The following is a 15,906-nucleotide window of genomic DNA, read 5'->3' on the forward strand; positions in this document are numbered from 1 at the left end:
ACAAATATTGGAATTGTTGGTTAGTAGCCAATTTAAATTTCATTTGGATGCACACAAAATTCTAAATAGTATGCAGTCATATACTTTGAAAATAATGCATATAGAGGCTAACATTGTTCTAAATTCGAAATCGCTCTGTTTGAGTTTGTGTGCGTGTGGTGACATATTCTTAATTTTGCAATATAAAATAGTCTACAGCATGTATTGGTTCTTGTATATTTTAATGCCACTATCATTTAATGTGCATTTGTAAAGCAGTAGAAAGTGATAATAGTGTAATGATTGGCTATCTGCGGTGCCTGGCTTCGTTGCCACATACTCAGAATTTGCGATTGTTGTTTTATCAGTTTAGTCTTAATAATTAAAACTATCATGCCATATCAGTAAAACGAGTAGTGCATTTTTTTTTGGCTTCTGTTCAGCTACGACAACGTTGTAAAAAAAAAAATGTGATTACAGAACATTTTTGTACAGCCCGAGAAGACGGTAATTTCTCTTTGTGTGTATCAGTATTGCCTGCATGTCCACGAGGTTATAAGTAAACAAACAGCTTTACGGCTGCGAAGCTGGTAAGCTCAAATTATACTAAAATGTCTGCTTTTTGGGGAGATTCTCCATCAATAACTATGCGATCTTTACAGTTACAACGCTATTTTATAGAGCAAACGATTTATGAAGCGTTATTTATTTTGATTACCAAAAATAAATATTTCAATGAAAGATACGGCCCCAAAGTCGCCCCCCCCCCACCCCTTCTCAAATGCATCTTTTAAATGGATTACACACACGGTTTCATTTCAACAGATTCAGGATTTGTAACTGTATTTGAACACAGTTCAGTCGTAAAAATAATTATATAACGATTTTTAAGCAAACTATATTCATGTGACTTGTAAAGCTGATGTTTTATTCATTTAATTGTTTCGATTGTGTTTCAAAAGCATAGTGCAGGTTTTTTTTTTCGCGTGGATGTAGTTGCAACAATTCTTAAAAATGATTTCTTAGTTTACAGTATGCGTCTGTGTACTATGTGTACGTCCAAATATAATCGATTCACGCAAAAGCCAACATAGCTGCCTCACCATGTGACCGATCCATTTTTCCTTAAGTAGAATCAATCGTGGACATGAGCGCACTATGTACAAAATTTTTCACAGCTGTACTATTTACCGTTCATGAGAAGAAGACTTTTGAATATTGTCTAAACTTTTCATTAAATCCAAGATGGCTGCCGCACCATGTGACCAAAGGCCGCCATATTGACCACGACACAACATCACGTAGTCCTCAACATCCGTGTCAAATTTTGTGCATTTTGGTGCAGCCGATAAGAAGTTATACACAGTCTTATAGCCAGTTGCGTATGTTGATGATGTCATGCAGCGTGGACGCCATGATTTTCACAGTAGCAACTTCCCTTGAAGAAGCGTAACAGATGGCCATACTGAGATGTTTTATTCCAATTTTTGTTTCAATCGGATAAGCGGTTTCAGAGAAGAAGATGTTTGAATTTTGATGATTTTATATTTTTATGGTAATTTTATGTCATTAATCAATGTGGTTGCCAAACCACAGAACCAATCAGCTTCATATTAACAACAGTTAATCATGGACTATCCCTCAACATGTATAGCAATTTTCAGAACTCTGCAGTAAGCGGTTTCCGATACATAGGCATTTTAACAAATTCCGCAAAATCCAATATGGCTGCCAAACCATGTGACTTGCGCAAATTTGCAGAATATCACCGACTATCATCCATAGGCATCTACCAGTGTACCGAATTTCGTGAGTTTTGTGGCATGTTTTGGCAGAAAAAAAATAAATAAATAATAATAATCCTAACAAAAACAATAGGCTTCCCCAGCCTACGGCTTGGAATCCTAATAATAATCAGATCACTATTTCTAACTGTGATACACAGACAGGCTGCTGATAATCAGATCACTAGTTCACTATGTGATGTTGTGTCATGGTCCCAATCGCTTTCTCTATGAAACAGTGTTGTAACTGTAAAGATTGCATAGTTATTCATGGAGAATCCCCCCAAAAAGCAAAAATTTAGTATAATTCGACCTTACCAGCTTCTCGGCCGTAATGCTGTTTGTTTACTTATAACCTTGTTGACATGCAGGCAATACTGATACACACAAAGCATTTGAAAAAAATTACCGTCTTCTCGGGCTGTACACAAATGTTCTGTAATCACATTTTTTTTTAAAACGCTGTCATAGCTGAACAGAAGCCAAAAAAGTTTAGAAAGAACAGTTTTACTAACTCATGTAACTTAATTACTGTGGAAAGGATGATATTAATTCACATGTACACACAGTACATTATACAAAGGCACATACTGTAAACGAAGAACATTTTTTTAATAACTGTTGCAGCTGCATCCACGTGAAAAAAACTGCACTATGCATTTAAACCACAAAAATCGAAACAATTAAATGCATAATACATCAGCTTTACAGTAACACGAATGCAGTTTGCTTAAAAATCGTTATATAAATATTTTTACGACTGAACTGTGGTCAAACACGTCACAAATCCTGAATCTGTTACAATAAACCCAAGCGTGTACCTATTTAAAAGACTGGGGGGGGGGGGCACTTTGGCGCCATATCTTTCATTTAACTATAGTTATGTTTGGTAATGAAATGTATAAACAAAACTGTTCAGAATCGCTTGCTCTATGAAATAACATTGTAACTGTAAAGATCACATAGTTATTCATGGAGAATAAAAAGCAGACTTTAAAGCGCTGTGGCAGCTACAGGATCTATAAATGATGTTTAATATGATATTCGTTTGGTTATTGTATGTTTTAAAGTGTTTCTAGTATAAACCTACCGCCAAAATGTGTTGACAAGTCAATGGGAAAATTCAAAGTCTCGAAATAAAAGTTATACGCAGTTTGTAAAACTTATGAACAAATTTGTTTTATTAAAGCTACCATGAGTATAATTTCGGCAGAATGTTAACATATAACAGGCGTCAGTTACCTTCTACCTTTTCTTTTAATTATATTAAGTTGTATTTATAGGGCTGTGTTTACAAATAAATCGTCTCTGATTCAATAGTATCTACATACGGAATTTAAGTGAATAGGTACTGTACTGACAAATACTTACTGTAATTTTTTTTTTAATTTCATAACTACATTCATACTTATAATTAAGACTAAACTGATAAAAACCACAATCACATGTATTTGAAAGACGTATGGAGTTTTTTTTTTTTTTTTCACTGATCACAATATACATGATTAACCATTTGCGGTCCTAAGTCGGACCCTGTCCAACATCATCAAAAAGACGCAAAAAAACGATCTCTAGTCGTTTTTTCTCAGGAAGAAGCTGAGAAAACCATTCAATGGCCGAGTGCACCAAAATGCACGAAATTTCACACAGATGTAGAGGACTATGGGATGTAGTGCCATGGGCAATATGGTGGCCTTAGGTCAAATGGTGTGGCAGCCATCTTAGATGTAATGATATTTTTGTGCAATTTTCAAAAGTCTTGTTCTCATGAACGGTAAACATTACAGCTGTGAAAAAATTTGTACATAGTGTGCTCATGTCCACGATTTGATTCTACTTAAGGAAAAGTGGATCGGTCACATGGTGTGGCAGCTATGTTGGATTTTGCGTAAAACACTTAAACAACAACTCCTTATGAGCCCTTTGGCTGATTGACGTGAATCTTGGGTATACGTTATCTTTGTACTGTCCTCTAAAAAATGTAGTCAGGAAAAGTTCCTACATCAACAAACATGGCTGCCATGAGCCAATCAATGCCAAATTATACCAAATGATGCAATTTTCTACCCTGAAATGACACATTCCCACCACTGGGGACAGCTTACCATGGCAATTGAGCAAAACAAATCTTAAAGGCAGACATCTTTTTGGTGGTGTCTGTCAAGAACCGTTTCACTAAGTCATGTAACTCAAAACACAGTAATTACACTGGAAAGGCTGGCGTTACAAAACTGTACACACTCTCACACACTCTAAGTATTACAAAAAATGACTGAGCTCGGGTAGTACAAGAATGTGTTAACTGATTTTTTTTTTTTTTAAACTCGACTGCACAGAAGGTACTGGGGGGGGGGGGGGGGCATCTAGTCGTTTTTTCTCAGGAAGAAGCTGAGAAACCCATTCAATGGCCGAGTGAGACCAATAGGAGCTGAGAGAAGTCGAAAAAAGGGCGTATCTCATGAATACTGATAGCCCCGACACCACATAGATGACACGGACATAAATAAACAGCTGCTTCCGCAACCAGCGCTCAATGAATATCACAGACATTTGCAGAGCTTTTTTTTTAGATGTTATAATAATAAAATAATGACTTGGATCGCATGATTGAGGAGTTTGATCAAGAGATGATTTATCGGTATGTACTAGTAAGAGTTTTTTGAAAAATATAGCGAACAAGGGGTGGGGTGGGGCTGGAGATGAAGTATTGAGTGTCCTTTTGATATGCAGTGCCTTTTAAGTAAACTTGTTTTACTGTGAAAAAATACTTTTAAACAGCGCGTCGAAAATAAACTGCGCATGTGAAAATAAACTGGACCTGACGCGCCTGAGACACGCTGAATAAATGGACCACAAAGGGTTTTTAAGGTGTGCTTTATATCTTGGCTACTACTGATGTGCAATACTATTTATGTGCAAACTATAATGAGTTTATCAAGTGTGCAATATGATGTTTTTGATTCAGCCGGATATAATGTTTGTTGGGCCAGATGGTTAACTATTGAGTGCTATAATATAACTTTGGATGTGATTTATTATGAAATAATTTGTTTGTATTTGAGCCAACTCTCGAGAAGGTCTATTACCTGCAGAGCACAATAACTGCTCCATTTCTACTGTCTCTCTGGGTTCTGTTCCAGCTTCTTCTCTCCTCTGCCATGTTTAATTCGTCGCGTAGGATTTGAGTGGTGTTACTCATGAATCGTGCACATGTTATGTGCTAGTAGTGCTTTGCTGACAATTACATATGGTGAATGGTGTATTTGCCAGGCACCCCTGATAGTCAATCGTTACACTATCACTTTCTATTGCTTTAAAAAAAATTGATCTAGAATTTAGAACAATGTTAGCCTCTTATATGCATTATTTTCAAGTCTATATGACTGCATACTATTTAGAATTTTGTGTGCATCCAAATAAAATTTAAATTCCCTACTAACCAATAATTCCAATATGTGGGCCAAAATTGACACAGTTAGCACAGTTGTGATGATAACACTTCATTTATAATAACCAATGCGCTTAAATTTCACGATAACTGCTTGGAAGCCGTAAAGTTGCTCGCAACTCTAGTTCTAACTGTGATACACAGGCAGGCTGCTGATAATCCGATCACTAGTTCTAACTGTGATACACAGACAGGCTGCTGCTACGCTGGTGACACTGAAGTGATTGTGATGAAATGTAAATGAGAGCCGGAACACGGACCACAGAACACAGAATACAGAATCCAGAACACAGAACACGCACCTCCACCTCTAACACCGACATCAGTCCAATCCTTACTAACTAACACCTGTGATCACCCTATTTATACACCGGTGACGCCCACATTCCCACATGTTTTTGCATGGATGATTTTAACTCACTCCCTGCCACCCAATATCCCCCCACCCCACACACACACGCACATAGCCATGCCTGGCAGGGCTTTTGCATTTCCACACTGCCACACAAGTTTACAATTGTAGAGAAATGCACTGAATCTAAAATACCCAGATCAGTAGTTTTGTAATAGCTGCTAAAGGCTCAATTAATGGAGAAGATACACACCTCTATAGCACCAATATCATGTATATAAATATTCACAATTAATTGGCAAGGCAGTTCTCATATAATATAACAGCAATCATATAGACCACATATCTAAAATGGTATTTTAGTAAACCACTTGGTTAAGGTCAGCAACACAAACAGTAACAGATGAATCATCAAACAAGATCTGCAGTTTACCAGCAAACATCTATCCCAGTGTAGCATCAACCCCCCTTTCTCTTTCCTTACTGATACCATAACATCAATCCCAGTGTAGCACCAACCCCCCTTTCTCTTTCCTTACTGAGGATACCATAACATCTATCCCAGTGTAGCACCAACCCCCCTTTCTCTTTCCTTGCTGAGGATACCATAACATCTATCCCAGTGTAGCACCAAATCCCTTTTCTCTTTCCTTACTGAGGATACCGTAAAGCAGTCACTGTCACTCAAACACTTGTGGTGTTTTCCAGGGAAATGAAGATGAGATTCCTGGGGAGGACCTGTCTCATTGTCTTGAGTTTGCTACCAGCTGTTTCTACACAAGGTGAGAGGGACTGTAGAAATGAAACTGATGAAGAGACACATCACTAATCCTAACCTGAAGATATTTCAGCAGGACAGATCCACTGAGATGCAAGATCACAAGTTCAGAGATGTCCTGTTTTTATAGGAAGGGGAATTGCAGTTCAGTTTGCCTGTTCAGTCTCCTAGCTTACTAACAGTGTACTGGGGCTTTGGTTGAGCTCTGGACCAGTGGGTCTAATGCACCAACGTTCATAGCTGGATGTTTAGTGTAGAAGTCCCAGGGTCACAGCTTATAGCTCATATCTCATAGCTGGATGTTTAGTGTAGAAGTCCCAGGGTCACAGCTTATAGCTCATATCTCATAGCTTTGCGCTGCTGCTTCTTCTACTAGGGTACTGTTTGAGCAAATACTTGTTTGTTTCTAATTGCCAGTGTTTTGTTTTTCAGAAGGCAGCACTGTTGTTGGCTTTGATCAGCCAATCATTGCCTCTCCTGGAGAAGATGTCACCCTGCCCTGTCACATCACCCCCCGTCTTAGTGCTGTGGACATGGTAGTGAGGTGGTACAGAGAGAGCTTCATTAACCTAGTTCATTTATATGAAGATCGAAGGGATCGCACAGATGATCAGGACAGTGACTATCGGGGCCGCACTGCTCTCTCTAGATTGGAGCTGCAGGAAGGCATTCTCTCTCTGAACCTGAGAAACCTCCGTCCCTCTGATAGTGGGGTCTATTCCTGCTATGCCACTGATGGTGTCTGGGGTGGACAAGGAAAGACTGAACTGATAGTCAGAGGTCAGTGCTGAATTACAATGTGTTTAAATCTGAAATAACACCTCCATATCCTGCAGACCTGGCTGGTGTGTCTATCTGTTACACCCTAGGGAATTATGCACAGAAAAAATTATGCAAAATTATGCAGTATCTGTACAAGTATATGCAAAGTAACAAAAGTATTAGGCTTGTAATGATAACGATAATAATCAAATTATTTATCAATTGGGACCCCACAATAACAAATCGATAATATTTTAATGAAATCGAATATTCCATGAAATTAAAAGTGTCTTGTATATATTAACTTACTGTCAAGAACGTAATCTGTGTTGTTGCTTCTAAAAGCTATTGAGAATATGCGTCTGTGAACAAATACAGGATGATGCTGCAGAGATCAAGAGTAACCTGCTTTTAATAATTTATTTTATACATATTATTTTGTTTAAAAATCAAACCCAACTACATTGTCACGTGCCGCTTTGTTTGTTTTTGTTGTTTGTTTCTGGTTAAATACCAGAACGCAACCTGCTTGTCAGGCACGTGGCTCTCTACAGCATGCTGTAGATTGATTAGGCCTGTACATCATGTATGAAAGAGAGATTCTACATATCTTGGTTGCGATGTGGGCAGAAAGTCAGTTAACACTAGAAGCCCCGCGGTGGTCATTTTGGCGGTTTTTGGTTTTAAAATGTAACACATATGGGGCTGTGCGTTCGTGTACCTTTCTGTCCATATGTGTTAAATATTCTCACACAGCATGAAATGCAGGAGTGCAGAAATAAAGGAGATATATTACATTATACCTAAAAGCCCCGGGAGCAGTCACATTGACGGACACACAGAAAACAATTGTATTTTGATTTTGAGCAATCTAGGTAAAGTACCTTGCTCAAGGGGGTACAGCAGCAGTGTCCCCCACCAAGGATTGAACCCATGACCCTCCGGTCAAAAGTCCAGAGCCCTAACCACTACTCCACACTGCTGCCCTAAAAAACCGATTGGTGTTGAAAAGTTAGAAGTGTATTGCTATCATTTTCAGTTTTATAAATATGTATGTTGTAAACCGATGTCTGTTCAGATGTTTATTTACACTTTCTTGTTTTGATTTGAAAAAAAAAATATATATGTATATATATACAGACGTGCTCAAATTTGTTGGTACCCCTCCACAGAAAACGAAGAATGCACAATTTTCTCTGAAATAACTTGAAACTGACAAAAGTAATTGGCATCCACCATTGTTTATTCCATATTTAATAGAAATCAGACTTTGCTTTTGATTTTTTATTCAACATAATATTGTAAATAAGAAAACAAATGAAAATGGCATGGACAAAAATGATGGGACCGCTAACCTAATATTTTGTTGCACAACCTTTAGAGGCAATCACTGCAATCAAACGTTTTCTGTAGCTCTCAATGAGACTTCTGCACCTGTTAACAGGTAGTTTGGCCCACTCTTCCTGAGCAAACTGCTCCATCTGTCTCAGGTTTGATGGGTGCCTTCTCCAGACTGCAAGTTTCAGCTCTTTCCATAGATGTTCGATAGGATTCAGATCAGGACTCATAGAAGGCCACTTCAGAATAGTCCAATGTTTTGTTCTTATCCATTCTTGGGTGCTTTTAGCTGTGTGTTTTGGGTCATTATCCTGTTGGAAGACCCATGACCTGCGACTGAGACAGAGCTTTCTGACACTGGGTAGTACGTTTCGCTCCAGAATGCCTTGATAGTCTTGAGATTTCATTGTGCCCTGCACAGATTCAAGGCACCCTGTGCCAGGCACAGCAAAGCAGCCCCAAAACATAACAGAGCCTCCTTCATGTTTCACTGTAGGTATGGTGTTCTTTTCTTTGAAAGCTTCATTTTTTCGTCTGTGAACATAGAGCTGATGTGACTTGCCAAAAAGCTCCAGTTTTGACTCATCTGTCCAAAGGACATTCTCCCAGAAGGCTTGTGGCTTGTCAATATGCATTTTAGCAAATTCCAGTCTGGCTTTTTTATGTTTTTCTTTAAAAAGTAGAGTCCTCCTGGGTCTTCTTCCATGGAGCCCACTTTCGCTCAAAAAGCGACGGATGGTGCGATCAGAAACTGACGTACCTTCATCTTGGAGTTCAGCTTGTATCTCTTTGGCAGTTATCCTTGGTTCTTTTTCTACCATTCGCACTATCCTTCTGTTCACTCTGGGGTCGATTTTCCTCTTGCGGCCGCGCCCAGGGAGGTTGGCTACAGTTCCATGGACCTTAAACTTCTTAATAATATTTGCAACTGTTGTCACAGGAACATCAAGCTGCTTGGAGATGGTCTTGTAGCCTTTACCTTTACCATGCTTGTCTATTATTTTCTTTCTGATCTCCTCAGACAACTCTCTCCTTTGCTTTCTCTGGTCCATGTTCAGAGTGGTGCACACAATGATACCAAACAACACAGTGACTACTTTTCTCCATTTAAATAGGCTGAATGCCTGATTACAAGATTGGAGACATGTGTGATACTAATTAAAGAAACTAATTAGTTTGAAATATCACTATAATCCAATTATTTATTATCTTTTCTACGGGGTACCAACAAATGTGCCCAGGCCATTTTAGAATATCTTTGTAGAATAAGCAATAATTCATCTATTTTCACAGCTCTTTGCTTTATTCTATGACATACCAAAGGCATGCAAGTATACATGATAAAACAGCTTTTAATTTCATCACTTTTCAAGAGGAATGAAGCATTATTTCAATGAGCTGTAAGGGTACTGTGGCAATGTGCCCCGTCCCTGTGTGCATTTGTGTGTTGCGTGCGTGTGTTAATGTTGGTGTATAGTCATTGGTACACGGGATATAAACGGGTCTGTGTTTCACGTGTATTTAAAAAGTGTATATTTGTATTTAGGCACGGGATTGCACATCACGCACGTGCATTTAAAATATAATATGTGAACACGGGGTTTCACGTAATGAATTCACGTGCTGGGATTCAAGTGAATAATTAATTAGTAATTGAATCCCAGCACAAACAGTATAAATAGATGCACGTTTAGTCACTCGTGGTTAGGTGTTCGGTGAGTGGAGAACGGGATTGGAGATGGAGGTAAAGAGAATAATAATAATAATAATAATAATTATAGGTAAATCTGCTCACCGTGTTTTGTCTGTGTAGTCCGTTTTGTTTGTCTTTTTATTTTGGCGTGTAGTGCCGTGTCCCGTGTTTTTGTGTTTAAAACCTTTTATTTTCTGTTTATTAAATGCTGAGCGCGATCACGCGCCCAGCCTATACCAAACCACATCTCTCTGTTTATTTATTTCCTGCATCTGGTCTGACGCCACCCACTCCGGCCGTCTTTGTGACAGGTACCAACAAATTTGAGCACGTCTATATATATATATATATATATATATATATATATATATATATAATTTGACCCTGGGAGACAATTTTCAGTTTGTCGTCCGAAAGAGCACGCCTCCGATCGGACAGGACAAGATTACACAGCATGGTGCTGTGCTCAGCATCAGCTGTATTTGTTACTGCTTTGATGTATCTGAATTTCTGAAAGTGAATGTTTTCAAATTAGAGCTCTGGATCGCATCGGTGCCACCTTCACAGTGTGCAAAGCAAAGCAAAGAAAATCTATTGCTAATGTATTTGCAACGTGGGACCTTTGTCATGGCATTTTCTGCCATGTTCCCTTTATCCTCAGTGTGATCCAATATGTTTCCCTTTCCATCTCTGTTAATGGCAATATTATTTAATATTATGCACCTCTGTGTGGTGATACGTTTTATGCGTAAAATTACACGAGCGCGTAATTGCGTAATTTCCCGTTGTGTAATTGTGTGTAATCTGTCTCTATGGACTCTACACAAGGAGAGCAGACCTGGCTGGTGTGTCTGTCTGTGTGTGTCTCACTATCTCTATTCCCTGACAGCTCTGGGGACCCAGCCCTCAATCTCTGTGGACTCTACACAAGGAGAGCAGACCCGGCTGGTGTGCAGATCAGAGGGGTGGAGCCCTGAACCTGAAGTCATCTGGAGAGACAGGGATGGAAACGATGTGATGTCACTGTCCAGCACAACAGTGCAGAGGGACAGTCAGGGGTTCCTCAGTGTCAGCAGCTACATCAAAATCAAACAGCAGTCCAACGTGTTCTCCTGTCTGGTTAGAAGTAAAATACCAAAACCAGATTGGGAATCCAAACTCCACATATCCAGTGAGTATCACATGTTTGTGGATTGAGCCTGACCGACACTGACCATAGATTCAGTCAACATGATGGGGCATCAACATCTGAATCAAACACATGAACTAGTGGACCAGTCAATATCTGAATCAAACACATGAACTAGTGGACCAGTCAATATCTGAATCAAACACATGAACTAGTGGACCAGTCAATGTCTGAATCAAACACATGAACTAGTGGGCCAGTGTGGCAAAGTGACTGGGTGAGAACAGGTGCAGGAGTGTTGCACTGTGGTAATTAAACAGACAGAGCCTTGTAATCCAATTTGGAAAAGTGGGGTTTATTTTCATTCCAGGTCTGGTGACCAAAACAGTAACTCCCCCAGCAATACACAACAATGTGTACTGCACGGGGTAAACAATAACGGGATTGCAGTCCCAACTAATAAACACAGTATCTGACCCACAATAATACAGACATGGTCACCCGTCCTGGGTGCGTGCAGTAGTGCTCGTGGTGGGGTTTATATTTGTGACAATGGTGAAGTGCCGTTCCTTCTTAGTGCTGGCCCTCGGCGACAGCTCCGGAACTGTGCTAGCTGTCTGGTAATGTGCAAGACAAGACAATTACAAGACAAAACAAACAAAACACTCACGGTAATTTTCTGACTAGGAACGGGTCTCTCACTGTCCTTCTCAGTTTACTTACCCAAACCAAAGCGAAGGAACAGATTGCGATTCTCCGCCCCCGTTTATGCTGTCACACACGACCCCTTGATAAACGAGTGCAACCGCTTTTCCAATCTGCGGCTGCCACGTCTTTTCCCTTCCGGGTCAATGCGCTCTTGCAACGTAGTCGCGCCTTCATCCAGACTGGCCGACTTCCCGACCCTGGGAAAGAACTGTCAGGCCAGCCCGTCCAAAGAACTCTGTTCTCACTGCTTAGCACCCTCACAGGTCGGGAGGGAGATTTACAACCAAGATTCATTGTATTTCTGTATTGGGAAGGGTGTGTGGAATGCTCACTTTGAGGGGGTGTGGTTCAGTGTTGGGAGGGGTGTGTGGAATACTCACTATGAGGAGGTGTGGGTCAGTGTTGGGAGGGGTGTGTGGAATGCTCACTATGAGGTGTGGCTCAGTGTTGGGAGGGGTGTGTGGAATGCTCACTATGAGGTGTGGCTCAGTGTTGGGAGGGGCTTGTGGAATGCTCACTATGACGGGTGTGTGGAATGCTCAGTATGAGGGGGTGTGGCTCAGTGTTGGGAGGGGTGTGTGGAATGCTCACTATGAGGGGTGTGGCTCAGTGTTGGGAGGGGCTTGTGGAATGCTCACTATGACGGGTGTGTGGAATGCTCAGTATGAGGGGGTGTGGCTCAGTGTTGGGAGGGGTGTGTGGAATGCTCACTATGAGGGGTGTGGCTCAGTGTTTGGAGGGATGTGGTCAGTGTTGGGAGGGGTGTGTGGAATGCTCACTATGAGGGGGTGTGGCTCAGTGTTGGGAGGGGCTTGTGGAATGCTCACTATGACGGGTGTGTGGAATGCTCAGTATGAGGGGGTGTGGCTCAGTGTTGGGAGGGGTGTGTGGAATGCTCACTATGAGGGGTGTGGCTCAGTGTTTGGAGGGATGTGGTCAGTGTTGGGAGGGGTGTGTGGAATGCTCACTATGAGGGGTGTGGTCAGTGTTGGGAGGGGTTTATGTGTTCCAGTGTGTTGAGCTGCTGTGTTGTTTTCCAGGTGATTTTTTCCCAGGAGTCTCTGGATGGATGGTGGCTTTCTTCTTGACTTTAGCTCTCAGTATTGGAGCCATTCCTCTGCTGGTGATCCAATGGAGAAGAATGGATGGTATGAACTTTATCATTATCATGCGGCATTTCATATAGCTCTGTGCGTTTTAAACATGTCAAACAGGTTTACAATAATATGGACTGTTCTGTTTTTCTTCTAGCCATGGACAAAAAGCTTGAGCCTATGGGTAAGTAAAGCACTTAATGAAGAGATGCTGAAAACCCATTCCAGGTTTCTGCAGCAGTATCTTAAACTACCACACCCATAAATAAACACATCCCTGGATCTGAAATCCAGCTGATTAGAAATCATTATAAATATATGTTCTGCAAGTTTAGCAACACATGCATTATCTCTCTATGTTAAAATGACTCTTCCTCTGGTTGTAAGGATCGTATTTGTGAATTGCTTAGAACCTCCTGGCAATGCCTCTCCTGCAGTCCACATTAACACATTGATAGCTGTCTTATTGATTGTATTCTTGGAGCTCTGTGCTGCTGGTTCAGCACTGCTCATGTTGTTATTGTGTGTTGGTACATTGCAATTGTTTTTATACATTGCAATTGTGATTTTATTGTTTCCAGGACCCTCTTGTAAATGAGACCTGGTTAAATAAATTAATCTATTAAATATCCTGGTTAAATAAATTAATCTATTCAAATTTATAGTTTAAAAAAGTTTGGGGAGGTGGGGTTGGACGTAAAGGCTTAGGGATATAAATATTTCCTTATGGAGGGATGTTGAAAATTATAACAATTTTAGTGTGTATGTTTCATGTACTTCACATATATCAGATTCATTTTCACATAGAAATCCTGTTAATTTAAATAGTTGTGTTTTCTATACTGCAATATAATCTGCACTGGCGCTGAAATAACCACACACTGTTCTGTCTGATTCATTTTAATCTGTGCTGGAGCTGAAATAACCACACACTGTTCTGTCTGATTCATTTTAATCTGTACTGGAGCTGAAATAACCACACACTGTTCTGTCTGATTCATTTTAATCTGTTTTGGAGCTGAAATAACCACACACTGTTCTGTCTGATTCATTTTAACCCTTTGTAGTCCATTTATTAAGTGCGCATCAGGTCCGATTTATTTTCACACGCACAATTAATTTGACGCGCTATTTAAAAGTATTTTTTTTCACAGTCAGACGGGTTTAAAAGGCCCTACATATCAACAAAGCACTCACTAGGCATCTCCAGCCCCGCCCCACCCTTTCGTTCGCTATAGCTTTCACGTATGCTAATAAATAAATAATAATAATAATAGTCGTACATACCGATCAATCATCTCCTGATCACTCATTTCATCACCAAACTCCTCAATAATGCAATCCAAGTCATTACCCATGGACCCCTGCCTCTCTTATTCCCAGCACATCTCCACTCTGGCACGCACTTGCCGATTCTTCCTGAGCAACATCTGAAGAATCCGACCCTTCCTCACCAACTACGCCACCCAGCTCCTGGTCCAGGCCTTGGTACTCTCCCGCCTAGGCTACTGCAACTCCCTCCTGGCTGGCCTCCCTGCGTCCGCCACCCGTCCACTCCAGCTCATCCAGAACTCTGCTGCCCGCCTGGTGTTCTCTCTGCCTCGCTTCTCCCACGCTACTCCACTACTCCGCTCACTCCAGTGGCTACCGATCACCGCTCGCATCCAGTTCAAGACTCTTGTACTAACCTACAGATGCCTTGACCAGACTGCACCCAGCTACCTCCAGACCCTCATCTCTCCCTACACCCCCACTCGACCTCTCCGCTCCGCCTGCACTAGAAGACTGGCTCTACCTCCGCTACGCTCCCCTGCCTCCAGAGGCCGCTCCTTCTCCACCCTCGCTCCGCAGTGGTGGAATGACCTTCCTACAGATGTCAGGACCGCTCAGTCCCTGACCACATTCCGGCGCCTCCTTAAGACTCACCTCTTCAGACAGCACCTGTAGAACTCCTCTGTTTTCCCCCTGGGACTATCACCCTTCCTTAAATGCGCTTTATTTGCCCTTATCTGCCCCCTGTTTTACTGCATTTAATCCTGTACTGTAATCTGCCAAGTGTTTAATCTGTAGTATTTTGTATTTAATCATATCCTGATGTAACTATCACTGTCACTGTTATCTGCTGTATTATTGAATTGTATTTTGTCACACTTGTACTTGCTTGAACCAAAGTCGTCGTATTTATCTTGCTCTTAATTGTATTATTACTTGTACTGTAACACTTGAAATGTATTTGCTTACAATTGTAAATCGCCCTGGATAAGGGCGTCTCTAAGAAATAAATAATAATAATACATTATTTTATTACTATAACATCTCAAAAAAGCTCTGCAAATGTCCGTGATAGTCTCTGTGTGTTGATGCAGTATCAGCCAGCTTGTTTCCTTATGACCGCCCATATGGGAAGCCAGGGGCAGGTATGACTAATCATGAGATATGCCTATTTTGTGTTTTATTTTATTTTTTCGGCTTGTCTCGGCTCCTGTCGCTCCCACCCGGCCATTGAATGGTTTTCTCGGCTTTTTCCGGAGAAAAAACGACTAGAAACCCGTTTTTTTTGATGATGTCGGACAGGGTCCGACAATGGACCGGATAGGAATAATTGCAATGTCGGACCAGGTCCGACAATGGACCGCAAAGGGTTAATCTGTACTGGAGCTGAAATAACCACACACTGTTCTGTCTGGTTCATTTTAATCTGTACTGGAGCTGAAATAACCACACACTGTTCTGTCTGATTCATTTTAATCTGTACTGGAGCTGAAATAACCACACACTGTTCTGTCTGGTTCATTTTAATCTGTACTGGAGCTGAAATAACCACACACTGTTCTGTCTGAT

The 15,906-nt window shown here is 40.8% G+C and overlaps 1 protein-coding gene across 6 annotated transcripts in view; it reads left to right on the forward strand.

Moving 5' to 3' along the window:
* The window catches only part of LOC131697766 (butyrophilin subfamily 2 member A2-like), a 52,703-nt gene that overhangs the window by 7,276 nt on the left and 29,521 nt on the right, over positions 1–15,906 (forward strand). For 4 of the 6 annotated variants that reach the window (XM_058988974.1, XM_058988973.1, XM_058988971.1 and 1 more), the window contains exons 2-6: positions 6,272–6,345; positions 6,774–7,121; positions 11,024–11,305; positions 13,012–13,119; positions 13,223–13,249. In XM_058988974.1, the coding sequence (XP_058844957.1) occupies positions 6,276–6,345; positions 6,774–7,121; positions 11,024–11,305; positions 13,012–13,119; positions 13,223–13,249 (835 nt within the window). In that variant the 5' untranslated portion in view covers positions 6,272–6,275. The remainder of the gene's footprint in view (positions 1–6,271; positions 6,346–6,773; positions 7,122–11,023; positions 11,306–13,011; positions 13,120–13,222; positions 13,250–15,906) is intronic. The other 2 variants (XM_058988977.1, XM_058988972.1) reach the window with 1 other exon arrangement.

This window comes from Acipenser ruthenus, chromosome 16, assembly GCF_902713425.1.
Source record: "Acipenser ruthenus chromosome 16, fAciRut3.2 maternal haplotype, whole genome shotgun sequence".
Classification (NCBI taxonomy): domain Eukaryota; kingdom Metazoa; phylum Chordata; class Actinopteri; order Acipenseriformes; family Acipenseridae; genus Acipenser; species Acipenser ruthenus.